The sequence below is a fragment of the Macrobrachium rosenbergii genome, chromosome 13 (genome assembly GCF_040412425.1).
Source record: "Macrobrachium rosenbergii isolate ZJJX-2024 chromosome 13, ASM4041242v1, whole genome shotgun sequence".
Taxonomy (NCBI): domain Eukaryota; kingdom Metazoa; phylum Arthropoda; class Malacostraca; order Decapoda; family Palaemonidae; genus Macrobrachium; species Macrobrachium rosenbergii.
In genome coordinates, this window is record NC_089753.1 from 34551548 (window position 1) to 34576328 (window position 24781).

The 24781-nt window shown below is 37.7% G+C and overlaps 2 protein-coding genes and 24 non-coding genes across 26 annotated transcripts in view; 14 read left to right on the forward strand and 12 right to left on the reverse strand.

Moving 5' to 3' along the window:
- Nucleotides 1-24781, forward strand: part of LOC136845152 (uncharacterized) — a 169693-nt gene that overhangs the window by 70285 nt on the left and 74627 nt on the right. The window lies entirely within an intron of this gene.
- Nucleotides 211-283, forward strand: TRNAR-ACG (transfer RNA arginine (anticodon ACG)). Its single transcript has one exon. It is a non-coding gene; the product is annotated as a tRNA-Arg (tRNA).
- TRNAR-ACG (transfer RNA arginine (anticodon ACG)) lies at nucleotides 779-851 on the reverse strand. Its single transcript has one exon. It is a non-coding gene; the product is annotated as a tRNA-Arg (tRNA).
- On the forward strand, nucleotides 1643-1715 carry TRNAR-ACG (transfer RNA arginine (anticodon ACG)). The gene has a single exon. It is a non-coding gene; the product is annotated as a tRNA-Arg (tRNA).
- On the reverse strand, nucleotides 2219-2291 carry TRNAR-ACG (transfer RNA arginine (anticodon ACG)). The gene has a single exon. It is a non-coding gene; the product is annotated as a tRNA-Arg (tRNA).
- Nucleotides 3069-3141, forward strand: TRNAR-ACG (transfer RNA arginine (anticodon ACG)). Its single transcript has one exon. It is a non-coding gene; the product is annotated as a tRNA-Arg (tRNA).
- Nucleotides 4429-4501, forward strand: TRNAR-ACG (transfer RNA arginine (anticodon ACG)). The gene has a single exon. It is a non-coding gene; the product is annotated as a tRNA-Arg (tRNA).
- TRNAR-ACG (transfer RNA arginine (anticodon ACG)) lies at nucleotides 4882-4954 on the reverse strand. Its single transcript has one exon. It is a non-coding gene; the product is annotated as a tRNA-Arg (tRNA).
- On the forward strand, nucleotides 5777-5849 carry TRNAR-ACG (transfer RNA arginine (anticodon ACG)). Its single transcript has one exon. It is a non-coding gene; the product is annotated as a tRNA-Arg (tRNA).
- TRNAH-AUG (transfer RNA histidin (anticodon AUG)) lies at nucleotides 6307-6379 on the reverse strand. The gene has a single exon. It is a non-coding gene; the product is annotated as a tRNA-His (tRNA).
- Nucleotides 7078-7150, forward strand: TRNAR-ACG (transfer RNA arginine (anticodon ACG)). Its single transcript has one exon. It is a non-coding gene; the product is annotated as a tRNA-Arg (tRNA).
- On the reverse strand, nucleotides 7603-7675 carry TRNAR-ACG (transfer RNA arginine (anticodon ACG)). Its single transcript has one exon. It is a non-coding gene; the product is annotated as a tRNA-Arg (tRNA).
- Nucleotides 8370-8442, forward strand: TRNAR-ACG (transfer RNA arginine (anticodon ACG)). The gene has a single exon. It is a non-coding gene; the product is annotated as a tRNA-Arg (tRNA).
- On the reverse strand, nucleotides 8937-9009 carry TRNAR-ACG (transfer RNA arginine (anticodon ACG)). Its single transcript has one exon. It is a non-coding gene; the product is annotated as a tRNA-Arg (tRNA).
- Nucleotides 9765-9837, forward strand: TRNAR-ACG (transfer RNA arginine (anticodon ACG)). Its single transcript has one exon. It is a non-coding gene; the product is annotated as a tRNA-Arg (tRNA).
- Nucleotides 10293-10365, reverse strand: TRNAR-ACG (transfer RNA arginine (anticodon ACG)). The gene has a single exon. It is a non-coding gene; the product is annotated as a tRNA-Arg (tRNA).
- TRNAR-ACG (transfer RNA arginine (anticodon ACG)) lies at nucleotides 11146-11218 on the forward strand. The gene has a single exon. It is a non-coding gene; the product is annotated as a tRNA-Arg (tRNA).
- On the reverse strand, nucleotides 11736-11808 carry TRNAR-ACG (transfer RNA arginine (anticodon ACG)). The gene has a single exon. It is a non-coding gene; the product is annotated as a tRNA-Arg (tRNA).
- Nucleotides 12567-12639, forward strand: TRNAR-ACG (transfer RNA arginine (anticodon ACG)). The gene has a single exon. It is a non-coding gene; the product is annotated as a tRNA-Arg (tRNA).
- On the reverse strand, nucleotides 13109-13181 carry TRNAR-ACG (transfer RNA arginine (anticodon ACG)). The gene has a single exon. It is a non-coding gene; the product is annotated as a tRNA-Arg (tRNA).
- On the forward strand, nucleotides 13949-14021 carry TRNAR-ACG (transfer RNA arginine (anticodon ACG)). Its single transcript has one exon. It is a non-coding gene; the product is annotated as a tRNA-Arg (tRNA).
- TRNAR-ACG (transfer RNA arginine (anticodon ACG)) lies at nucleotides 14522-14594 on the reverse strand. The gene has a single exon. It is a non-coding gene; the product is annotated as a tRNA-Arg (tRNA).
- TRNAR-ACG (transfer RNA arginine (anticodon ACG)) lies at nucleotides 15356-15428 on the forward strand. The gene has a single exon. It is a non-coding gene; the product is annotated as a tRNA-Arg (tRNA).
- On the reverse strand, nucleotides 15768-15840 carry TRNAR-ACG (transfer RNA arginine (anticodon ACG)). The gene has a single exon. It is a non-coding gene; the product is annotated as a tRNA-Arg (tRNA).
- On the reverse strand, nucleotides 16368-16440 carry TRNAR-ACG (transfer RNA arginine (anticodon ACG)). Its single transcript has one exon. It is a non-coding gene; the product is annotated as a tRNA-Arg (tRNA).
- On the forward strand, nucleotides 21455-22555 carry LOC136844760 (capping protein inhibiting regulator of actin dynamics-like). Its single transcript, XM_067113995.1, has one exon. The coding sequence runs from the start codon at nucleotides 21455-21457 to the stop codon at nucleotides 22553-22555; it is 1101 nt and encodes a 366-aa protein (XP_066970096.1).

Here is a 24781-nt window from a genome sequence, read left to right on the forward strand (position 1 = left end):
TTTTCATAGCTTTTCAGTAAATTTCTTTACTTAACTATTTCCTTCTTGATCAGTAGTCAACATCTTTTTACCCTCAGGGTTCATATAAAAAAATTCACTGTGAGTTTAGTCAAATATGACTTTTAAAGTTAACTGTGAGAAATACCAGGTATTCATATATTTTAAGAGCAGCTGATTTCTGCTTGCATCATGGCAACTGACATTTTCACAGGCCTTGTGGCGCAACGGATAACGCGTCTGACTACGGATCAGAAGATTCCAGGTTCGAATCCTGGCAAGGTCGAGAAATGCTTTTGAGGTTATGATCTCAAGTAAACAGTAACTGAATAATAAATGTTGGTAAAAAAAGATACCATTAAGTCTGCACTTCCTAACTAAATCATAAAAGAGGCTGATGGTATTCAAGCTGTAAATTTATGTAGCTTTATGGCAACAACCATCAGCAAGAAAGCATTTCTATATTTTGTTTTCAGTGTACGAATCCCAGATTAATATTATTTCAGTTTTACTTATTTTTAATACTGCCATCTGATTGCTTACATCATTGGTACTAGTTCTCTCTCTCTCTCTCTCTCTCTCTCTCTCTCTCTCTCTCTCTCTCTCTCTCTCTCTCATTAATTCAAAAGGACTGCTCTGTGCTTCTTTTTGCAGCTTTGGTCATTCCTTCAGGTCACCTGCAGAGTATGCCTCTGTATGTGTTACCTATGTATATGGACATTTTTTTGAAGAGCAGTTCTACCTTGGCACATAATCTCTCATTAGTCAAAAGCCGACAAACCGACCTTGCCAGGATTCGAACCTGGAATCTTCTGATCCGTAGTCAGACGCGTTATCCGTTGCGCCACAAGGCCTGTGAAAACAATGGTGGTCACAGTGCCACCAGACATTTGACTAAATTAGTAGATGAGAACTGAACAGAGTTTTGGAACCTTCACTGTCTTAATTCACTGATGCAACAGTAGAAGGGTACGTGATACGTGATAAAGGAGTGGATACTCTTTGTAAGTTCCCAGAAGCTTTTATAGTTTAAGTAGGCAGAAAAAAATGAAGTTCATGTTTTTATTGTTTGGATGAAAGGTAATTTTAAAAGTAAAGCAATTTTTTCGAATCCCATAATTTTCTCATAATCTTTGGGGTTCCTTTCTCTCTCTCTCTCTCTCTCTCTCTCTCTCTCTCTCTCTCTCTCTCTCTCTCTCTCTCTCTCTCTCTCTCAGCACCCATCATCCTGCTTTCCTTTTCCGCTTTGAATGATATTGATAAGCAGTCACAAATAAAATAATGATTGAATTTGTGTAATTAGTCATATGTGTCTTTATAAAATCTTTCATGTTTGGAAAGTTGAAAATAGTTACTTCCCTTTCTTTATGTGTGTCATTGCTTTTCAGTACATTTTGCTTCGAAATTATTAGCTTAGTCAAATCTTTTCATCGTTCCTGTTGTTTTTGTTCCTTCTTGATCAGTACTCAGCATATTTTCTCCTTCCACATTCCTATTAAAAAATTTATTGTGATTTTAGTCAAATATAATTTTGAAAATTAATTTCCAAAATATAGCACTGCTAATCAATCTTAAAGCAATAGGTATTTACATATTTTAAGAGCAGTTGGTTTCGGCTTGCGTCATGGCTCGACATATTTTCACAGGCCTTGTGGCGCAACGGATAACGCGTCTGACTACGGATCAGAAGATTCCAGGTTCGAATCCTGGCAAGGTCGAGAAATGCTTTTGAGGTTATGATCTCAAGTAAACAGTAACTGAATAATAAATGTTGGTAAAAAAAGATACCATTAAGTCTGCACTTCCTAACTAAATCCTAATAGAGGCTGATGGTATTCAAGCTATAAATTTATGTAGCTTTATGGCAACAACCATCAGCAAGAAAGCATTTCTATATTTTGTTTTCAGTGTACAAATCCCAGATTGATATTATTTCAGTTTTACTTATTTTTAGTACTGCCATCTGATTGCTTACATCATTGGTACTAGTTCTCTCTCTCTCTCTCTCTCTCTCTCTCTCTCTCTCTCTCTCTCTCTCTCTCTCTCTCTCTCTCTCATTAATTCAAAAGGAGTGCTTTGTGCTTCTTTTTGCAGCTTTGGTCATTCTTTCACGTCACCTGCAGAGTATGCTTCTGTAGGTGATACCTATGTATATGGAGATTATTTTGAAGAGCAGTTCTACCTTGGCACATAATCTATCATTAGTCAAAAGCCGACAAACCGACCTTGCCAGGATTCGAACCTGGAATCTTCTGATCCGTAGTCAGACGCGTTATCCGTTGCGCCACAAGGCCTGTGAAAACAGTGGTAGTCACAGTGCCACCAGACATTTGACTAAATTATTAGATGAGAACTGATCAGAATTTTGGAACCTTCACTGTCTTAATTCACTGATGCAACAGTAGAAGGGTACGTGATAAAGGAGTGGATAGTCTTTGTAAGTTCCCAGAAGCTTTTATAGTTTAAGTAGGCAAAAAAAATGAAGTTCATGTTTTTATTGTTTGAATGAAAAGTAATTTTAAAGGTAAAGCAATTTTTTTCACTCCCATAGTTTTATCGTAATCTTTGGGGTTCCTGTTTATCTCTCTCTCTCTCTCTCTCTCTCTCTCTCTCTCTCTCTCTCTCTCTCTCTCTCTTTTTCTCGGCAGCCATCATCCTGCTTTCCTTTTTCCCCCCTTGAATGATATTGGTAGTGAGTCACAAATAAAATCATGATTGAATTTGTGTAATTAGTCATATGTGTCTTTATAAAATCTTTTATGTTTTGAAAGTTGAAAATAGTTACTTCCCTTTCATTATGTCTGTCATTGCTTTTCAGTAAATTTTGCTTCGAAAGTAGTAATTTAGTGAAAACTTTTCATCATTCCTGTTTATGTTCCTTCTTGATCAGTACTCAGCATATTTTCTCCTTCCACATTCCTATTAAAAATTTATTGTGATTTTAGTCCAATGTAATTTTAAAAATTAATGGCCAAAATATAGCACTGCTAATCAATCTTAAAGCAATAGGCATTTACATATTTTAAGAACAGTTGATTTCTGCTTGCGTCATGACTCGACATATTTTCACAGGCCTTGTGGCGCAACGGATAACGCGTCTGACTACGGATCAGAAGATTCCAGGTTCGAATCCTGGCAAGGTCGAGAAATGCTCTTGAGGTTATGATCTCAAGTAAACAGTAACTGAATAATAAATGTTGGTAAAAAAAGAGACCATTAAGTCTGCACTTCCTAACTAAATTCTTAAACAGGCTGATGGTATTCAAGCTATAAATTAATGTAGCTTTATGGCAACAACCATCAGCAAGAAAGCATTTCTATATTTTGTTTTCAGTGTACAGATCCCAGACTGATATTATTTCGTTTTGGTTTTACTTATTTTTAATACTGCCATCTGATTGCTTACATCATTGGTACTAGTTCCCTCTCTCTCTCTCATTAATTCAAAAGGAGTGCTTTGTGCTTCTTTTTGCAGCTTTGGTCATTCCTTCAAGTCACCTGCAGAGTATGCCTCTGTATGTGTTACGTATGTATATGGACATTTTTTTGAGGAGCAATTCTACCTCAGCACATAATCTCTCATTAGTCAAAAGCTGAGAAATCGACCTTGCCAGGATTCGAACCTGGAACTTCTGATCCGTAGTCAGACGCGTTTTCACAAGGCCTGTGAAAACTGTGGTTGTCACAGTGCCACCAGACATTTTTCTAAATCAGTGGATGAGAACTGAATAGAATTTTGGAACCTTCGCTGACTTAATTCACTGATGCAACAGTAGAAGGATATTTGATAAAGGAGTGGATAGTCTTTGTAAGTTCCCAGAAGCTTTTATAGTTTAAGTAGGCAAAAAAATGAAGTTCATGTTTTTATTGTTGGGATGAAAAGTAGTTTTAAAAGAAAAGCAATTTTCTCGACTCCCATATTTTTCTCGTAATCTTTGGGGTTCCTGTCTCTCTCTCTCTCTCTCTCTCTCTCTCTCTCTCTCTCTCTCTCTCTCTCTCAGCAACCATCATCCTGCTTCCCTTTTTCCCCTTTGAATGATATTGATAAGCAGTCACAAATAAAATAATGATTGAATTTGTGTAATTAGTCATATGTGTCTTTATAAAATCTTTTATGTTTGGAAAGTTGAAAATAGTTACTTCCCTTTCATTATGTTTGTTATTGCTTTACAGAAAATTTTGCTTCGAAATTATTAGCTTAGTCAAAACTTTTCATTATTCCTGGTGTTTTTGTTCCTTCTTCATCAGTACTCAGCATATTTTCTCCTTCCCGATTCCTATTGAAAAATTTTATAGTGATTTTAGTCAAATATAATTTTAAAAATGAATTGCCAAAATATAGCACTGCTAATCAATCTTAAAGCAATAGGTATTTACATATTTTAAGAACAGTTGATTTCTGCTTGCGTCATGACTCGACATATTTTCACAGGCCTTGTGGCGCAACGGATAACGCGTCTGACTACGGATCAGAAGATTCCAGGTTCGAATCCTGGCAAGGTCGAGAAATGCTCTTGAGGTTATGATCTCAAGTAAACAGTAACTGAATAATACGAGTAAATGTTGGTAAAAAAAGAGACCATTAAGTCTGCACTTCCTAACTAGATTCTTAAAGAGGCTGATGGTATTCAAGCTATAAATTTATGTAGCTTTATGGCAATAACCATCAGCAAGAAAGTATTTCTATATTTTGTTTTCAGTGTACGAATCCCAGACTGATATTATTTCGTTTTGGTTTTACTTATTTTTAATACTGCCATCTGATTGCTTACATCATTGGTACTAGCTCTCTCTCTCTCTCTCTCTCATTAATTCAAAAGGAGTGCTTTGTGCTTCTTTTTGCAGCTTTGCTCATTCCTTCAGGTCACCTGTAGAGTATGAAATCGACCTTGCCAGGATTCGAACCTGGAATCTTCTGATCCGTAGTCAGACGCGTTATCCGTTGCGCCACAAGGCCTGTAAATACTGAGGTTGTCACAGTGCCACCAGACATTTTTCTAAATCAGTGGATGAGAACTGAATAGAATTTTGGAACCTTCGCTGACTTAATTCACTGATGCAACAGTAGAAGGGTACGTGATAAAGGAGTGGATACTCTTTGTAAGTTCCCAGAAGCTTTTATAGTTTAAGTAGGCAAAAAAAATGAAGTTCATGTTTTTATTGTTTGGATGAAAAGTAATTTTAAAAGTAAAACAATTTTTTCCACTCCCATAGTTTTCTCGTAATCTCTGGGGTTCCTGTTTCTCTCTCTCTCTCTCTCTCTCTCTCTGTCTGTCTGTCTGTCTGTCTGTCTCTCTCTCTCTCTCTCTCTCTCTCTCTCTCTCTCTCTCTCTCTCTCTCTCTCTCTCTCACAGCAACCATCATCCTGCGTTCCTTTTCCCCTTTGAATGATATTGGTAATGAGTCACAAATAAAATCATGATTCAATTTGTGTAATTAGTCATATGTGTCTTTATAAAATCTTTCATGTTTGGAAAGTTGAAAATAGTTACTTCCCTTTCATTATGTGTGTCATTGCTTTTTAGTAAATTTTGCTTCAAAAGTATTAATTTAGTGAAAACTTTTCATAGTTCCTGGTTTTGTTCCTTCTTGATCACTACTCAGCATATTTTCTCCTTTCAGATTCATGTTAAAAAATTTATTGTGATTTTAGTCAAATATAATTTTAAAAATTAATGGCCAAAATATAGCACTGCTAATCAATCTTAAAGCAATAGGTATTTACATATCTTAAAAGCAGTTGAATTCTGCTTCCATCGTGGCTCGACATATTTTCACAGGCCTTGTGGCGCAACGGATAACGCGTCTGACTACGGATCAGAAGATTCCAGGTTCGAATCCTGGCAAGGTCGAGAAATGCTCTTGAGGTTATGATCTCAAGTAAACAGTAACTGAATAATAAATGTTGGTAAAAAAAAGATACCATTAAGTCTGCACTTCCTAACTAAATCCTAAAAGAGGCTGATGGTATTCAAGCTATAAATTTATGTAGCTTTATGGCAACAACCATCAGCAAGAAAGCATTTCTATATTTTGTTTTCAATGTACAAATCCCAGATTGATATTATTTCAGTTTTACTTATTTTTAGTAGTGCCATCTGATTGCTTACATCATTGGTACTAGTTCTCTCTCTCTCTCTCTCATTAATTCAAAAGGAGTGCTTTGTGTTTCTTTTTTGCAGCTTTGCTCATTCTTTCACGTCACCTGCAGAATATGCCTCTGTAGGTGATACCTATGTATATGGACATTTTTTTGAAGAGCAATTCTACCTTGGCACATAATCTCTCATTAGTCAAAAGCTGAGAAATCGACCTTGCCAGGATTCGAACCTGGAATCTTCTGATCCATAGTCAGACGCGTTATCCGTTGCGCCACAAGGCCTGTGAAAACCGTGGTAGCCACAGTGCCACCAGACATTTTTCTAAATCAGTGGATGAGAACTGAATAGAATTTTGGAACCTTCGCTGTCTTAATTCACTGATGCAACAGTAGAAGGGTAAGTTCCAGGAAGCTTTTACGGTTTAAGTAGGCAGAAAGAAATGAAGTTCATGCTTTTATTGTTTGGATGAAAAGTAATTATTAAAGTAAAGCAATTTTTTCGACTCTCATAGTTTTCTTGTAATCTTTGGGGTTCCTCTTTCTCTCTCGCTCTCAGCAACCATCATCCTGCTTTCCTATTCCCCTGTAAATGAAATTGATAAGCAGTCACAAAGAAAATAATGATTCAATTTTTGTAATTAGTCATATGTGTCTTTATAAAATCTTTCATGTTTGGAAAGTTGAAAATAGTTACTTCCCTTTCATTATGTGTGTCATTGCTTTTTAGTAAATTTTGCTTCAAAAGTATTAATTTAGTGAAAACTTTTCATAGTTCCTGGTTTTGTTCCTTCTTGATCACTACTCAGCATATTTTCTCCTTTCAGATTCATGTTAAAAATTTATTGTGATTTTAGTCAAATATAATTTTAAAAATTAATGGCCAAAATATAGCACTGCTAATCAATCTTAAAGCAATAGGTATTTACATATCTTAAAAGCAGTTGAATTCTGCTTCCATCGTGGCTCGACATATTTTCACAGGCCTTGTGGCGCAACGGATAACGCGTCTGACTACGGATCAGAAGATTCCAGGTTCGAATCCTGGCAAGGTCGAGAAATGCTCTTGAGGTTATGATCTCAAGTAAACAGTAACTGAATAATAAATGTTTGTAAAAAAAAGATACCATTAAGTCTGCACTTCCTAACTAAATCCTAAAAGAGGCTGATGGTATTCAAGCTATAAATTTATGTAGCTTTATGGCAACAACCATCAGCAATAAAGCATTTCTATATTTTGTTTTCAATGTACAAATCCCAGATTGATATTATTTCAGTTTTACTTATTTTTAGTAGTGCCATCTGATTGCTTACATCATTGGTACTAGTTCTCTCTCTCTCTCATTAATTCAAAAGGAGTGCTTTGTGTTTCTTTTTGCAGCTTTGCTCATTCTTTCACGTCACCTGCAGAATATGCCTCTGTAGGTGATACCTATGTATATGGACATTTTTTTGAAGAGCAATTCTACCTTGGCACATAATCTCTCATTAGTCAAAAGCTGAGAAATCGACCTTGCCAGGATTCGAACCTGGAATCTTCTGATCCGTAGTCAGACGCGTTATCCGTTGCGCCACAAGGCCTGTGAAAACCGTGGTTGCCACAGTGCCACCAGACATTTTTCTAAATCAGTGGATGAGAACTGAATAGAATTTTGGAACCTTCGCTGTCTTAATTCACTGATGCAACAGTAGAAGGGTAAGTTCCAGGAAGCTTTTACAGTTTAAGTAGGCAGAAAGAAATGAAGTTCATGCTTTTATTGTTTGGATGAAAAGTAATTATTAAAGTAAAGCAATTTTTTCGACTCTCATAGTTTTCTTGTAATCTTTGGGGTTCCTCTTTCTCTCTCGCTCTCAGCAACCATCATCCTGCTTTCCTATTCCCCTGTAAATGAAATTGATAAGCAGTCACAAAGAAAATAATGATTCAATTTTTGTAATTAGTCATATGTGTCTTCATAAAATCTTTCATGTTTGGAAAGTTGAAAATAGTTACTTCCCTTTCATTATGTTTGTCATTGCTTTACAGAAAATTTTGCTTCGAAATTATTAGCTTAGTCACAACTTTTCATCGTTCCTGTTGGTTTTGTTCCTTCTTGATCAGTACTCAGCATGTTTTCTCCTTCCAGATTCCTATTAAAAATTTTTATTGTGATTTTAGTCAAATATAATTTTAAAAATTAATGGCCAAAATAGAACACAGCTATTCAGTCTTAAAGCAGTGGGTATTTACATACAGTTGATTTCTGGTTGCCTCATGGCCCGACATATTTTCACAGGCCTTGTGGCGCAACGGATAACGCGTCTGACTACGGATCAGAAGATTCCAGGTTCGAATCCTGGCAAGGTCGAGAAATGCTCTTGAGGTTATGAACTCAAGTAAACAGTAACTGAGTAATATCTGTTAGTAAAAAAAAGATACCATTAAGTCTGCACTTCCTAACTAAATCCTAAAAGAGGCTGATGGTATTCAAACTATAAATTTATGTAGCTTTATGGCAACAACCATCAGTAAGAAAGCATTTCTATATTTTGTTTTCAGTGTACAGATCCCAGATTGATATTATTTCAGTTCTGGTTTTACTTATTTTTAGTACTGCCATCAGATTGCTTACATCATTGGTACTAGTTCTCTCTCTCTCTCTCTCTCTCTCTCTCTCTCTCTCTCTCTCTCTCTTTCATTGATTCAAAAGGAGTGCTTTGTGCTTCTTTTTGCAGCTTTGCTCATTCTTTCACGTCAAATGCAGAGTATGCCTCTGTAGGTGTTATCTATGTATCTGGACATTTATTTGAAGAGCAATTCTACCATGGCACATAATCTCTCATTACTCAAAAGCTGACAAATCGACCTTGCCAGGATTCGAACCTGGAATCTTCTGATCCGTAGTCAGACGCGTTATCCGTTGCGCCACAAGGCCTGTGAAAACAATGGTAGTCACAGTGCCACCAGACATTTTTCTAAATCAGTGGATGAGAACTGAATAGAATTTTGGAACTTTCGCTGTCTTAATTCACTGATGCAACAGTAGAAAGGTTCGTGATAAAGGAGTGGATACTCTTTGTAAGTTCCAGGAAGCTTTTATAGTTTAAGTACGCAAAAAAGAATGTTTTTATTGTTTGGATGAAAAGTAATTTTAAAAGTAAAGCAATTTTTTCAACTCCCATAGTTTTCTCGTTATGTTCAGGGTTTCTCTCTCTCTCTCTCTCTCTCTCTCTCTCTCTCTCTCTCTCTCTCTCTCTCTCTCTCCACTCATCATCCTGCTTTCCTCTTTCCTCTTTGAATGATGTTGTTAAGCAGTCACAAATAAAATCATGATTCAGTTTGTGTAATTAGTCATATGTGTCTTTATAAAATCTTTCATGTTTGGAAAGTTGAAAATAGTTACTTCCCTTTCATTATGTTTGTCATTGCTTTTCAGCAAATTTTGCTTCGAAAGTATTAGTTTAATGAAATCTTTTCACCATTCCTGTTTTTGTTCCTTCTTGATCAGTACTCAGCATATTTTCTCCTTCCAGATTCTTATTAAAAAATTTATTATGATGTTAGTCAAATATAATTTTAAAAATTAATTGCCAAAATAAAGCACTGCTAATCAATCTTGATGCAGTATGTATTTACATATTTTAAGAACAGTTGATTTCTGCTTGCATCATGGCAACTGACATTTTCACAGGCCTTGTGGCGCAACGGATAACGCGTCTGACTACGGATCAGAAGATTCCAGGTTCGAATCCTGGCAAGGTCGAGAAATGCTTTTGAGGTTATAATCTTAAGTAAACAGTAACTGAATAAAAAATGTTGGTAAAAAAAGATACCATTAAGTCTGCACTTCCTAACTAAATCCTAAAAGAGGCTGATGGTATTCAAGTTGTAAATTTATGTAGCTTTATGGCAACAACCATCAGCAAGAAAGCATTTCTATATTTTGTTTTCAGTGTATGAATCCCAGATTGATATTATTTCAGTTTTACTTATTTTTAGTACTGCCATCTGATTGCTTACATCATTGGTATTAGTTCTCTCTCTCTCTCTCTCCTTAATTCAAAAGGAGTGCTTTGTGTTTCTTTTTGCAGTTTTGCTCATTCTTTCACGTCACCTGCAGAATATGCCTCTGTAGGTGATACCTATGTATATGGACATTTTTTTGAAGAGCAATTCTACCTTGGCACATAATCTCTCATTAGTCAAAAGCTGAGAAATCGACCTTGCCAGGATTCGAACCTGGAATCTTCTGATCCGTAGTCAGACGCGTTATCCGTTGCGCCACAAGGCCTGTGAAAACAATGGTAGTCACAGTGCCACCAGACATTTGACTAAATTAGTAGTTGAGAACTGAATAGAATTTTGGAACCTTCGCTGTCTTAATTCACTGATGCAACAGTAGAAGGGCACGTGATAAAGGAGTGGTACGCTTTGTAAGTTCCAGGAAGCTTTTATAGTTTAAGTAGGCAGAAAGAAATGAAGTTCATGGTTTTATTGTTTGGATGAAAAGTAATTTTAAAAGTAAATCAATTTTTTCGACTCCCATAGTTTTCTCGTTATCTTCGGGGTTCCTGTTTTCTCTCTCTCTCTCTCTCTCTCTCTCTCTCTCTCTCTCTCTCTCTCTCTCTCTCTCTCTCTTTTTCTCGGCAGCCATCATTCTGCTTTCCTTTTTCCCCTTTGAATGATATTGGTAAGCAGTCACAAATAAAATCATTATTCAATTTGTGTAATTAGTCATATGTGTCTATAAAATCTTTCATGTTTGGAAAGTTGAAAATAGTTACTTCCCTTTCATTATGTGTGTCATTGCTTTTCAGTAAATTTTGCTTCGAAAGTATTAATTTAGTGAAAACTTTTCATCGTTCGTGTTTTTGTTCCTTCTTGATCAGTACTCGGCATATTTTCTCCTTCCAGATTCCTATTAAAATATTTATAGTAATTTTAGTCAAATATAATTTTAAAAACTAATTGCCAAAATATAGCACTGCTAATCAATCTTAAAGCAATAGGTATTTACATATTTTAAGAGCAGTTGATTTCTGGTTGCCTCATGGCTCGATATATTTTCACAGGCCTTGTGGCGCAACGGATAACGCGTCTGACTACGGATCAGAAGATTCCAGGTTCGAATCCTGGCAAGGTCGAGAAATGCTTTTGAGGTTATGATCTCAAGTAAACAGTAACTGAATAATAAATGTTGGTAAAAAAAGATGCCATTAAGTCTGCATTTCCTAACTAAATCCTAAAAGAGGCTGATGGTGTTCAAGCTATAAATATATGTAGCTTTATGGCAACAACCATCGGCAAGAAAGCATTTCTATATTTTGTTTTCAGTGTGCAAATCCCAGACTGATATTATTTCAGTTTTGGTTTTACTTATTTTTAATACTGCCATCTGATTGCTTACATCATTGGTAATAGTTCTCTCTCTCTCTCTCTCTCTCTCTCTCTCTCTCTCTCTCTCTCTCTCTCTCTCTCTCTCTCTCTCTCTCTCTCATTAATTCAAAAGGACTGCTTTGTGTTTCTTTTTGCAGCTTTGGGCATTCCTTCAGGTCACCTGCAGAGTATGCCTCTGTATGTGTTACCTATGTATATGGACATTTTTTTGAAGAGCAATTTTACCTTGGCACATAATCTCTCATTAGTCAAAAGCTGACAAAACGACCTTGCCAGGATTCGAACCTGGAATCTTCTGATCCGTAGTCAGACGCGTTATCCGTTGCGCCACAAGGCCTGTGAAAACAATGGTAGCCATGGTGCCACCAGACATTTGACTAAATTAGTAGATGAGAACTGAATAGAATTTTGGAACCTTCGCTGTCTTAATTCACTGATGCAACAGTAGAAGGGTACGTGATAAAGGAGTGGATACTCTTTGTAAGCTCCAAGAAGCTTTTATAGTTGAAGTAGGCAAAAAAAATTAACTTCATGTTTTTATTGTTTGGATGAAAAGTAATTTTAAAAGTAAAGCAATTTTTTCGACTCCCATAGTTTTCTCGTAATCTCTGCGGTTCCTGTTTCTCTCTCTCTCTCTCTCTCTCTCTCTCTCTCTCTCTCTCTCTCTCAGCAACCATCATCCTGCGTTCCTTTTCCCCTTTGAATGATATTGATAGGCAGTCACAAATAAAATCATGATTCAATTTGTGTAATTAGTCATATGTGTCTTTATAAAATCTTTCATGTTTGGAAAGTTGAAAATAGTTACTTCCCTTTCATTATATTTGTCATTGCTTTTCAGTAAATTTTGCTTCAAAAGTATTAATTTAGTGAAAACTTTTCATCATTCCTTTTTTTGTTCCTTCTTGATCAGTGCTCAGCCTATTTTCTCCTTTCAGATTCCTATTAAAAAATTTATTGTGATTTTAGTCAAATATAATTTTAAAAATTATTTGCCAAAATATAGCACTGCTAATCAATCTTAAAGCAGTGGGTTTTTACATATTTTAAGAGAAGTTGATTTCTGCTTGCGTCATGGCTCAACATATTTTCACAGGCCTTGTGGCGCAACGGATAACGCGTCTGACTACGGATCAGAAGATTCCAGGTTCGAATCCTGGCAAGGTCGAGTAATGCTTTTGAGGTTATGATTTCAAGTAAACAGAATAATAGTTGTAGTAAAAAAAGATACCATTAAGTCTGCACTTCCTAACTAAATTCTAAAAGAGGCTGATGGTTTTCAAGCTATAAATTTGTGTAGCTTTATGGCAACAACCATTAGCAAGAAAGCATTTCTATATTTTGTTTTCAGTGTACAAATCCCAGATTGATATTATTTCAGTTTTGGTTTTACTTAGTTCTCTCTCTCTCTCTCTCTCTCTCTCTCTCTCTCTCTCTCTCTCTCTCTCTCTCTCTCTCTCTCTCTCTCTCTCATTGATTCAAAAGGAGTGCTTTGTGCTTCTTTTTGCAGCTTTGCTCATTCTTTCACCTCACCTGCAGAGTATGCCTCTGTAGGTGTTATCTATGTATATGGACATTTATTTGAAGAGCAATTCTACCTTGGCACATAATCTCTCATTACTCAAAAGCTGACAAATCGACCTTGCCAGGATTCGAACCTGGAATCTTCTGATCCGTAGTCAGACGCGTTATCCGTTGCGCCACAAGGCCTGTGAAAACAATGGTAGTCACAGTGCCACCAGACATTTTTCTAAATCAGTGGATGAGAACTGAATAGAATTTTGGAACCTTCGCTGTCTTAATTCACTGATGCAACAGTAGAAGGGTACGTGATAAAGGAGTGGATACTCTTTGTAAGTTCCAGGAAGCTTTTATAGTTTAAGTAGGCAGAAAGAAATGAAGTTCATGTTTTTATTGCTTGGATGAAAAGTAATTATAAAAGTAAAGCAATTTTTTCGACTCCCATAGTTTTCTCGTTATCTTCATTGTTCCTGTTTCTCTCTCTCTCTCTCTCTCTCTCTCTCTCTCTCTCTCTCTCTCTCTCTCTCTCTCTGCAGCCATCATCCTGCTTTCCTTTTTCTCCTTTGAATGATATTGGTAAGCAGTCACAAATAAAATCATTATTCAATTTGTGTAATTAGTCATATGTGTCTATAAAATCTTTCATGTTTTGAAAGTTGAAAATAGTTTCTATCCTTTCATTATGTGTGTTATTGCTTTTCAGTAAATTTTGCTTCGAAACTATTCATTTAGTGAAAACTTTTTATCGTTCGTGTTTTTGTTCCTTCTTGATCAGTACTCGGCACATTTCTCCTTCCAGATTCCTATTGAAAAATTTATTGTGATTTTAGTCAAATATAATTTTAAAAATTAATTGCCAAAATATAGCACTGCTAATCAATCTTAAAGCAATAGGTATTTACATATTTTAAGAGCAGTTGATTTCTGCTTCCCTCATGGCTCGACATATTTTCACAGGCCTTGTGGCGCAACGGATAACGCGTCTGACTACGGATCAGAAGATTCCAGGTTCGAATCCTGGCAAGGTCGAGAAATGCTTTTGAGATTTTGATCTCAAGTAAACAGTAACTGAATAATAAATGTTGGTAAAAAAAGGTACCATTAAGTTTGCACTTCCTAACTAAATCCTAAAAGAGGATGATGGTATTCAAGCTATAAATTTATGTAGCTTTATAGCAACAACCATCAGCAAGAAAGCATTTCTATATTTTGTTTTCAGTGTTCAAATCCCAGATTGATATTATTTCAGTTTTGGTTTTACTTATTTTTAATACTGCCATCTGATTGCTTACATCATTGGTACTAGTTCTCTCTCTCTCTCTCTCTCTCTCTCTCTCTCTCTCTCTCTCTCTCTCTCTCTCTCTCATTAATTCAAAAGGACTGCTTTGTGTTTCTTTTTGCAGCTTTGGTCATTCCTTCAGGTCACGTGCAGAGTATGCCTCTGTATGTGTTACCTATGTATATGGACATTTTTTGAAGAGCAATTCTACCTAGGCACATAATCTCTCATTAGTTAAAAGCTGACAATTCGACCTTGCCAGGATTCGAACCTGGAATCTTCTGATCCGTAGTCAGACGCGTTATCCGTTGCGCCACAAGGCCTGTGAAAACTGTTGTAGTCTCAGTACCACCAGACATTTTTCTAAATCAGTGGATGGGAACTAAATAGAATTTTGGAATCTTTGCTGTCTTATTTCACTGATGCAACAGTAGAAGGGTACATGACAAAGGAGTGGATAGTCTTTGTAAGTTCCAAGAAGCTTTTATAGTTTAAGTAGGCAAAAAAATGAAGTTCATGTTTTTATTGTTTGGATGAAAAGTAATTATAAAAGTAAAGCAATTTTTTCGACTTCCATAGTTTTCTCGTTATCTTCAGGGTTTCTCTCTCTCTCTCTCTCTCTCTCTCTCTCTCTCTCTCTCTCTCTCTCTCTCTCTCTCTCATCATCCTGCTTTCCTTTTTCCCCTTTGAATGATGTTGTTAAGCAGTCTCAGATAAAATCATGATTCAATTTGTAATTAGTCATATGTGTCTTTATAAAATCTTTCATGTTTTATAAAGTTGAAAATAGTTACTTCCCTTTCATTATGTTTGTCATTGTTTTTCAGTAAATTTTGCTTCGAAATTATTAGCTTAATCAAAACTTTTCATCGTTCCTGTTGATTTTGTTCCTTCTTGATCAGTAGTCAGCATATTTTCTCTTTCCAGATTCCTATTAAAAAATTTATTGTGATTTTAGTCAAATATAATTTTAAAAATTATTTGCCAAAATATAGCATTGTTAATCAGTCTTAAAGCAGTGGGTATTTACATATTTTAAGAGCAGTTGATTTCTGCTTGCGTCATGGCTCGACATATTTTCACAGGCCTTGTGGCGCAACGGATAACGCGTCTGACTACGGATCAGAAGATTCCAGGTTCGAATCCTGGCAAGGTCGAGGAATAATTTTGAGAATATAACCTTAAGTAAACACTAACTGAATAATATATGTTGTAAAATCAAAAGATATCATTAACCTACAATTTTTAGCTAGGTCATGAAAGAGCTTAATGGTAGTTACTCTATAAATTTATATAGCTTCATAACAATGACCAAAGACATCATATTTTGTTGTCCTAGAATGCATTAAAAAAGTTTTGACCACTTTCTCCAGGACATGTATCACAGTACACTCATATTGTTGCCTCTGAAATGTGTTGTATATATTCATGTATGTTTTCATAAGTATTAGCTGTCATTAGCTGTGTAGTCTCTTATTATTCAAAAGATGACAAATCGACCTTGCCAGGATTCGAACCTGGAATCTTCTGATCCGTAGTCAGACGCGTTATCCGTTGCGCCACAAGGCCTGTGAGAATGAAGTAAACCTTGAGGTTGAGAATTCCTTGAATGTCTGAACCATGTGGAAAGGTTTCTTGGAACTCCATACCTCTGAGAGGTCGAAGTCTTAGCAGAACTAGAAAAAATAACATGAGTTATCTGAAATTTTTTTCAGTTATTGTTGATATTGAGGCGATATGCATTATAATTTTCTGAATTTTTCCATGAAACTGAGGCAGTGATGTTGAGTTTTTAAACTGAAGGATTCTTTTAAAGAAAATAACTTTATATGTATATTGTTAATCAGTCTCTCTCTCTCTGTCTCTCTCTCTCACTTGCTTTTGTTTCACACATTCCTATAGGTCACATGCAAGGTATGCTCCAGTGTGTTTTACTTGTGTTCATGAATATCTTTTTTTATCAATTCTAATTCGCCTTTGTAATATCCATTTTGTGTACTTGGGGAGTTTCATGTATGCAGAAATATTATTGAGTGATGCTAGGCATTTAGGCTAAGATGTATCTTAGTCTTACTTCTTGTCAAAATCTGACAAATCGACCTTGCCAGGATTCGAACCTGGAATCTTCTGATCCGTAGTCAGACGCGTTATCCGTTGCGCCACAAGGCCTGTGAAAACAAATATCTTAAGGTTGAAAGTTCTGTCAGTGTCTGAACAGCGTGGAAAGTTTCGGGGAGAATCGTGTACCTCTAAGTGACCTAATTTACTGCACATTTAGCCAAAGGGAAAATAAATTGTCTCAAAATAATGCAAAGTTATTGGTGAGACTGAGACAATGAATATTATCACCCTACGAAAATGTTCCATGAAACATAAACAGTAATGTATACATTTGTTTTATGAGTTATAGAACAAATTATTTGCCCAGAATTCTCATCTTAGTGCTTCCAATATCTTAATCACTTTTCTCTCTCTCTCTCTCTCTCTCTCTCTCTCTCTCTCTCTCTCTCTCTTGCCCCTTCCCCATTTGTCTGAAATGGCTGTCCTCTTTGTTTATTTGTTTAAACTTTTCCAACAGGTCATCTAGAAAATAAGTCCCTATTTGCTACATGTATGAAAACTTGTTCGTAATAACAATTCTGAAATGACTGCGAGCGATTTTTTTTATATTTCCTAGATAGTGACCCCAAGGGGATTGCTGTAAAAACATAAACAAAAGACTATATATCATAAAAATAATGATCCCCGAGAAATATTAGTCCTAGATATTTCTTGAGTGCATACAGAAGCATTCCAGAGTCACTGGAAGATATGTTCTGCGCCTATTTTGGGGTCAAGTTTAACTACGTCTTGTACAGATGGCGTGGCTACTCTTGATCGGTAAGCTAAAGCCTTGCTGACTGATAGAAACGAAGCCATTTTCCACAAAAGGTTGCCAAGATCAAACCTTTTCCTGACTGCAACACAGACGGAAATACAAAACTGTCTACATCTGTATTTAACACCCTGCACCATTTCAGGGTTTTTGAAGGACTCTGTCTGAAACAAGCTGTGAAGTTCTGCTCCGAAATAAAGCTGGTTCAGTGGAACATAGTTACTGTCATTGCATGGATCAATATTCATCAAAGGGTATTTCAGAAGAATAGGTGGCTGACAGAAAGTACTCATTATAGACCTATATAATTTTGTTAATCTATCAAATGTCAAATGGATTGTTGGTGAAGTTTTTTTGAAAGACTAAATTAAATTAATTAAATTCTAAGAGATAATATAAATTTTGTCCAGTAGAACCTTGAACATTATTTGAGTCATAACGTACATTAACAAGATCTAGCACAGCTGTGGTGGTTTTCTGCTCATGGGAATCATCAAACCTAACCATTACAGCGCAGGACTTTGTTGTGCTTACTTCAAGATAGAAATTCATTTCTCGCTATAATGTGGTTCGGATTCCACAATAAGCTCTAGGTCCCGTTGCTAAGTAACCAATTGGCTCTTAGCCACGTAAAATAAGTCTAATCCTTCGGGCCAGCCCTAGGAGAGCTGTTAATCAGCTCAGTGGTCTGGTAAAACTAAGGTATACTTTTCTTAAACTTCAATCACCTGATTCATCCAAGATGACGGAAAATTTTTTGGTCCTCAACTTTTTTACCAGTCTTTTTGTTACGGTTTTCCCTGTGGTTCTAAATCATGTCTGTACACTTGGTACGCTTCACGAACGAACCCTGAGCTGCAGCAGAGTCAAGGAACACCCTCTTCATCAAATCGACCAACTTGTCGGCAGTAGTGAATGGCAAATTATCTTCTGCTATGAAACGTGCGAGTGAAATGGCAGCAATACTCACTCCATCGGGAGTGCTGCTATCTGTTTGGCTTCCTTCAAGCACTAACTGTCCTCGATCAATTGCACGCTCATTTGCTTGTGTTATGTCTTTTGATACAAGTCAATTCGGCATTTATATAGTGCCTTGTGGCAGGTTCTGCAAAAAGCCCTTTCTAAGTCAATTCGGCATTTATATAGTGCCTTGTGGCAGGTTCTGCAAAAAGCTCTTTCTGGGTTTTCTTAATCTGGTTTTAGCCAAGACTGGAAATCTTCATTCGTCCAGGCGTCTCGAAACTCGCGCTTACCAGGCATGGTCAACTGTTAGCAGTATATGAATGAAATCTAACAACGTGCATAAGATTTGAAATAAAAATCTATTTGGTAATCGGCGGTTAGTGCAAATGTGTATTTGATTCAAATGTGAAAAGACCTATTTGTAATTTCCTTAGACTCCCACTTTTAGCCGAAAGAGTATATATATATATATATATATATATATATATATATATATATATATATATATATATATATATATATATATATATATATATATATATATATATATATACTCTCTTGGCTAAAAGTGGGAGTCTAAGGAATTACAAACAGGCCTTTTCACATTTGAATTTCACATTTGAATCAAATATATATATATATATATATATATATATATATATATATATATATATATATATATATATATATATATATATATATATATATATATATATATATAAGTTAAGTATACCTTAGTTTTACCAGACCACTGAGCTGATTAACAGCTCTCCTAGGGCTGGCCTGAAGGATTAGACTTATTTTACGTGGCTAAGAACCAATTGGTTACTTAGCAACGGGACCTACAGCTTATTGTGGAATCCGAACCATATTATATATATTATATATATATATATATATATATATATATATATATATATATATATATATATATATATATATATATATATATATATATATATATATATATCCAAGTAGGGTGAGCCTCGACTCAGGATACAATCTGGAAGGCGAATGGAAAAGCCACCATTGTTACAATCAGTTATATCATGCCAATGCCGACGTTTCACGACAACTGCCATCGCCGCATTTTCAAAGCTGCAATGATTAAAAGAACCTTTCTTACAAAAATTCACATTAAAACATCGACATATACATATAAACTATATGAGACAAATAAAAACAGGGGGGCGGGGGTAGGAACAGACCATACCTAAATAATAAGACTAAAACATAAGTTTTCTCAAGAACCCAGGAAGAAGTACGAGAGAAGAAAAACATAAACAAAAGTTTAAGCGATGGACAATCGGACAGAGGTTGTTCATCGCTTAACCTTTTTGTTTATGATTCTTGCTCTTCCTCGGTTCCTGACAAGTGAGAACACTTAACGTTTTAGTCTTATTACTTTCGCGGTTTAGGTATGTACTGTGCCTACTGCCCCCGTTTATATTTGTCTTGTAGTTTATATGTATATGTCGATGTTTTAATGTGAATTTTTGTAAGAAGGTTCTTTTAATCATTGCAGCCATAAAAATGCGACGACAGCGATTGTCGTGAAGCGTCGGCATAATAAACTGATTGTAACAATGGTGCCCTTTCCTTCGCCTTCCAGATATATATATATATATATATATATATATATATATATATATATATATATATATATATATATATATATTAAGATTTCTTAATTTCATCGTCCTATGAAATATAACGGTGAAATTATAATGATGTTCAATCCGGCATTACTGCCGTAAATATAATAACTAGACCTATATCTTGGTCTAACTAACACTGTTAGATATAATGGTCGCGCGTGAACTTAAAAAATTAATTATCACTGAATTGTATCACTGAAATGACATAATTGCAATCACTTTCACAAAGAATATTTTGAAGATGCAAAGACAACGGTCAGTACCAGTGTTATTAACTATGTCTTATTTGTCAGAGTAAGGTAAACTGACAACGTATCCTGGACCTAGGCTGATGTACTGAGCCATTTAAGTTTACATGATCCATTTACCTTAAAATTCCTTTCTTTTATCGTTGTTCTACTCATAGTCATTCATTTAGGGCAATGAATACCAACTGACAACGAAATCATGAGCGCTATCGCCTATACTCGTAGACTAGGCCTATGATTTTTGCTAAAATCTTATGTTATACGAATTAAAGTTATGAAATCATTAAAACCCGTGCCTTTCAAAAGTTTATGTCACTGTGTGAGACTTATAAAACGGAAGGACCCCGAGGACTGGTTTGAAGCCCCCCAAAAAATCCCCGTTCTTCTCGTCTCCAGTCCCTTTAATGCAGTGGTTCCCAAAGTGGGCGGTACCGCCCCCCTGGGGGCGGTGGATTGATATCGGGGGGGCGGTGAGGCAAAAGGGGGTGGTTGAGGGGCGACAGGGTGGCATTAAGAGCATTTAATTTTAAGCAATTAAAAAGAAAAAAAAAAAAAAAAAAAAACACACAGACTTAAAATTACCGAATGTGGGGATCTACGACTTCTTAGTGAGTTCCAGCCTGATGTGGAGAAACCGATATCCCTGCGCCAAGCACACCCATCCCATTAACAGTAATTGTGAAGACCAAGTTTACTAAATTAAGTATTGTTTGTGAAATACATCTTCGAGTTTAATATTGTTGTTTTCAATTTGAAGCAAACCGTCCCGCCCCCACCCAAAAAAATAATAATACTCGCGTGTGTGTATCGGCGTGAGGGGGGCGCTAGGAATCCATCTGGAAGCCAAGGGGGCGCCAGCCTGAAAAAGTTTGGGAAACTCTGCTTTAATGCAATGACGAGAGAATCATGAAGCCCTGCCGAATCCTGCTTTGAAGCCCGAATCCTTCTCGTCTTCACAAACTCCTCCAGGATAACGATAGGTCTTTGAAGGACCCCGGAGACTGATTTGAAGCCAAAAAATCCCCGTTCTTCTCGTCTCCAGTCCCTTTAATGCAATGACAAGAGAATCATGGAGTCCTACCGAATCCTGCTTTGAAGCCAGAACTCCTCTCGTCTTCACAAACTCCACCAGGATAACGATAGGTCCTTCAAGGACCTCGAAGACTGGGCGAAGCCAGGAGAATCCCCCTTCTCGAAGCCCAGAATTCTTCTCGTCTTCACAAACTGGCCCAGGACATATTCAAAACCTAAGCATACGAAAAGTGAAAGCGAAGATAGAAATCACTATGAGTTTCTTCTCAATATTGCACTGTTTAATTGGATCACTAATTGTAAATTATACCATTGGACTCCAGCTGTCTGGATTAAATGTTCTTATAAAGGATGGACTGAATTTGTTTATAAAGGGAGGACTTCCTGTGAATGGCGGGACGAAGACGATGGAAAGGGTGAAGGCGGTGGAAAGACCAAAAACAATATGGGACTTAATCTGCGAGGAAGAATGGCCCACTTACGAACCACCTCCGGGTATATCTGAACGAAGTGATGACGCGGAATTGATCACGGCTCGGGAGGCGATTTCGGCCCCTCCCGAGAACTCCTGGACGCTTGCAATAAAGGAAATCGAAGAATTAAAAGAAGGACAAAAAACGCTGAGGAAACAGTTGCTCGAACAAAATGAGAGGGACGAGGAGATGAAACGACTGCTTACACTCTTCCGGGAGGAGGTTAGGCATTTGAAAGCTCCGAAAGAAGAGAAAAGGGAGAGAAAGGCTAAAGATTTGGAGAAGGAACTCGAGCAGGTGAAAAGACAGGTGGCAGAGCTCGAGGAAGAAACGCACCGTCTACGGAGAGAGAACGAAGCCGACGAGAGAAAAATCCAGGAACTTGAGAACGAGAAGGCAGATCAAGAGTATAAGAGAAGACGAAAAAGTGCACGGCTCAAGTGGCCATTTGTGTCCAGCACGACTATAGTTTTACCAACTCCCCTATCGAGACCACCAAAGTGGAAGAGAGATAAAAAGGTGAAAAACGCTTTGAGGGGTAGACTAACCTACTTACAGAAAATCACTTGGAAGCAGGCACTGCAGGAAACAGTGAAAAACGTCTTCGAAAGGTTACGCATGTGGATAGAGAGGAGGAAGAGGATAAAAGAAGAATCCAATAGGAAATGGTGTCAACATAAAAAGGTGAAAAACGCTTTGAGGGGTAGACTAACCTACTTACAGAAAATCACTTGGAAGCAGGCACTGCAGGAAACAGTGAAAAACGTCTTCGAAAGGTTACGCATGTGGATAGAGAGGAGGAAGAGGATAAAAGAAGAATCCAACAGGAAACAGCGTCAACATAAAAAGGTGAAAAACGCTTTGAGGGGTAGACTAACATACTTACAGAAAATCACTTGGAAGCAGGCACTGCAGGAAACAGTGAAAAACGTCTTCGAAAGGTTACGCATGTGGATAGAGAGGAGGAAGAGGATAAAGAAGAATCCAACAGGAAACAGCGTCAACATAAAAGGTGAAAAACGCTTTGAGGGGTAGACTAACATACTTACAGAAAATCACTTGGAAGCAGGCACTGCAGGAAACAGTGAAAAACGTCTTCGAAAGGTTACGCATGTGGATAGAGAGGAGGAAGAGGATAAAGAAGAATCCAATAGGAAACAGCGTCAACATAAAAAGGTGAAAAACGCTTTGAGGGGTAGACTAACCTACTTACAGAAAATCACTTGGAAGCAGGCACTGCAGGAAACAGTGAAAAACGTCTTCGAAAGGTTACGCATGTGGATAGAGAGGAGGAAGAGGATAAAAGAAGAATCCAACAGGAAACAGCGTCAACATAAAAAGGTGAAAAACGCTTTGAGGGGTAGACTAACCTACTTACAGAAAATCACTTGGAAGCAGGCACTGCAGGAAACAGTGAAAAACGTCTTCGAAAGGTTACGCATGTGGATAGAGAGGAGGAAGAGGATAAAAGAAGAATCCAATAGGAAATGGTGTCAACATAAAAGGTGAAAAACGCTTTGAGGGGTAGACTAACCTACTTACAGAAAATCACTTGGAAGCAGGCACTGCAGGAAACAGTGAAAACGTCTTTGAAAGGTTACGCATGTGGATAGAGAGGAGGAAGAGGATAAAAGAAGAATCCAACAGGAAACAGCGTCAACATAAAAAGGTGAAAAACGCTTTGAGGGGTAGACTAACATACTTACAGAAAATCACTTGGAAGCAGGCACTGCAGGAAACAGTGAAAAACGTCTTCGAAAGGTTACGCATGTGGATAGAGAGGAGGAAGAGGATAAAAGAAGAATCCAACAGGAAACAGCGTCAACATAAAAGGTGAAAAACGCTTTGAGGGGTAGACTAACATACTTACAGAAAATCACTTGGAAGCAGGCACTGCAGGAAACAGTGAAAAACGTCTTCGAAAGGTTACGCATGTGGATAGAGAGGAGAAAGAGGACAAAAGAAGAATCCAACAGGAAATGGTGTCAACAGAAAACAGTGAAAAACGCTTTGAGGGGTAGACTAACATACTTAGAGAAAATCACTTGGAAGCAGGCACTGCAGGAAACAGTGAAAAACGTCTTCGAAAGGTTACGCATGTGGATAGAGAGGAGGAAGAGGATAAAAGAAGAATCCAATAGGAAACAGAGTCAACAGAAAATACGAAAAAGTGCCATGGAAAGCTCACGCATAATGAGAGAGGAAATAACAAGAAACAACTTGGAAAGGTTACGCCAGATGAGACAAGAAATAGTAAGAAATGACTTGGAAAGGTTACGCATGAGGACAGAGAGGAAGAGGAGAAGTGCCTAGGCTGGGTACTGGCATCTACTGGGGTGAGGACATGGTGGGTGTCTTGGCCCTGGCGGATGCTGGCGCCTGTTTGCAGATAGGTGAACTAGTTGGAGATGACTGGTGGTTGCTACCAGTTTTCAACTTGCTGGCCCATCAAGTGTGGATGGGTGCTAGCATCTACTGGGGTGAGGACATGGTGGGTGTCTTGGCCCTGGGGGATGCTGGTGCCTGTTTGCAGATGGGTGGACTAGTTGGAGGTGACTGGTGGTTGCTACCAGTTTTCAACTTGCTGACCCATCAGGTGTGGATGGGTGCTGGCATCTACTGGGGCGAGGACATGGTGGGTGTCTTGGCCCTGGGGGATGCTGGTGCCTGTTTGCAGATGGGTGGACTAGTTGGAGGTGACTGGTGGTTGCTACCAGTTTTCAACTTGCTGGCCCATCAAGTGTGGATGGGTGCTAGCATCTACTGGGGTGAGGACATGGTGGGTGTCTTGGCCCTGGGGATGCTGGTGCCTGTTTGCAGATGGGTGGGTGGACTAGTTGGAGGTGACTGGTGGTTGCTACCAGTTTTCAACTTGCTGACCCATCAGGTGTGGATGGGTGCTGGCATCTACTGGGGCGAGGACATGGTGGGTGTCTTGGCCTGGGGATGCTGGTGCCTGTTTGCAGATGGGTGGACTAGTTGGAGGTGACTGGTGGTTGCTACCAGTTTTCAACTTGCTGACCCATCAAGTGTGGATGGGTGCTAGCATCTACTGGGGTGAGGACATGGTGGGTGTCTTGGCCCTGGGGGATGCTGGTGCCTGTTGACAGATGGGTGGACTAGTTGGAGATGACTGGTGGTTGCTACCAGTTTTCAACTTGCTGGCCCATCAAGTGTGGATGGGTGCTAGCATCTACTGGGGTGAGGACATGGTGGGTGTCTTGGCCCTGGGGGATGCTGGTGCCTGTTTGCAGATGGGTG

What these genes read in the sequence shown, in the direction of transcription:
- LOC136844760 (XM_067113995.1), top strand. Translation starts at nt 21,455, where the DNA reads ATGGAAAGGGTGAAGGCGGTGGAAAGACCAAAAACAATATGGGACTTA.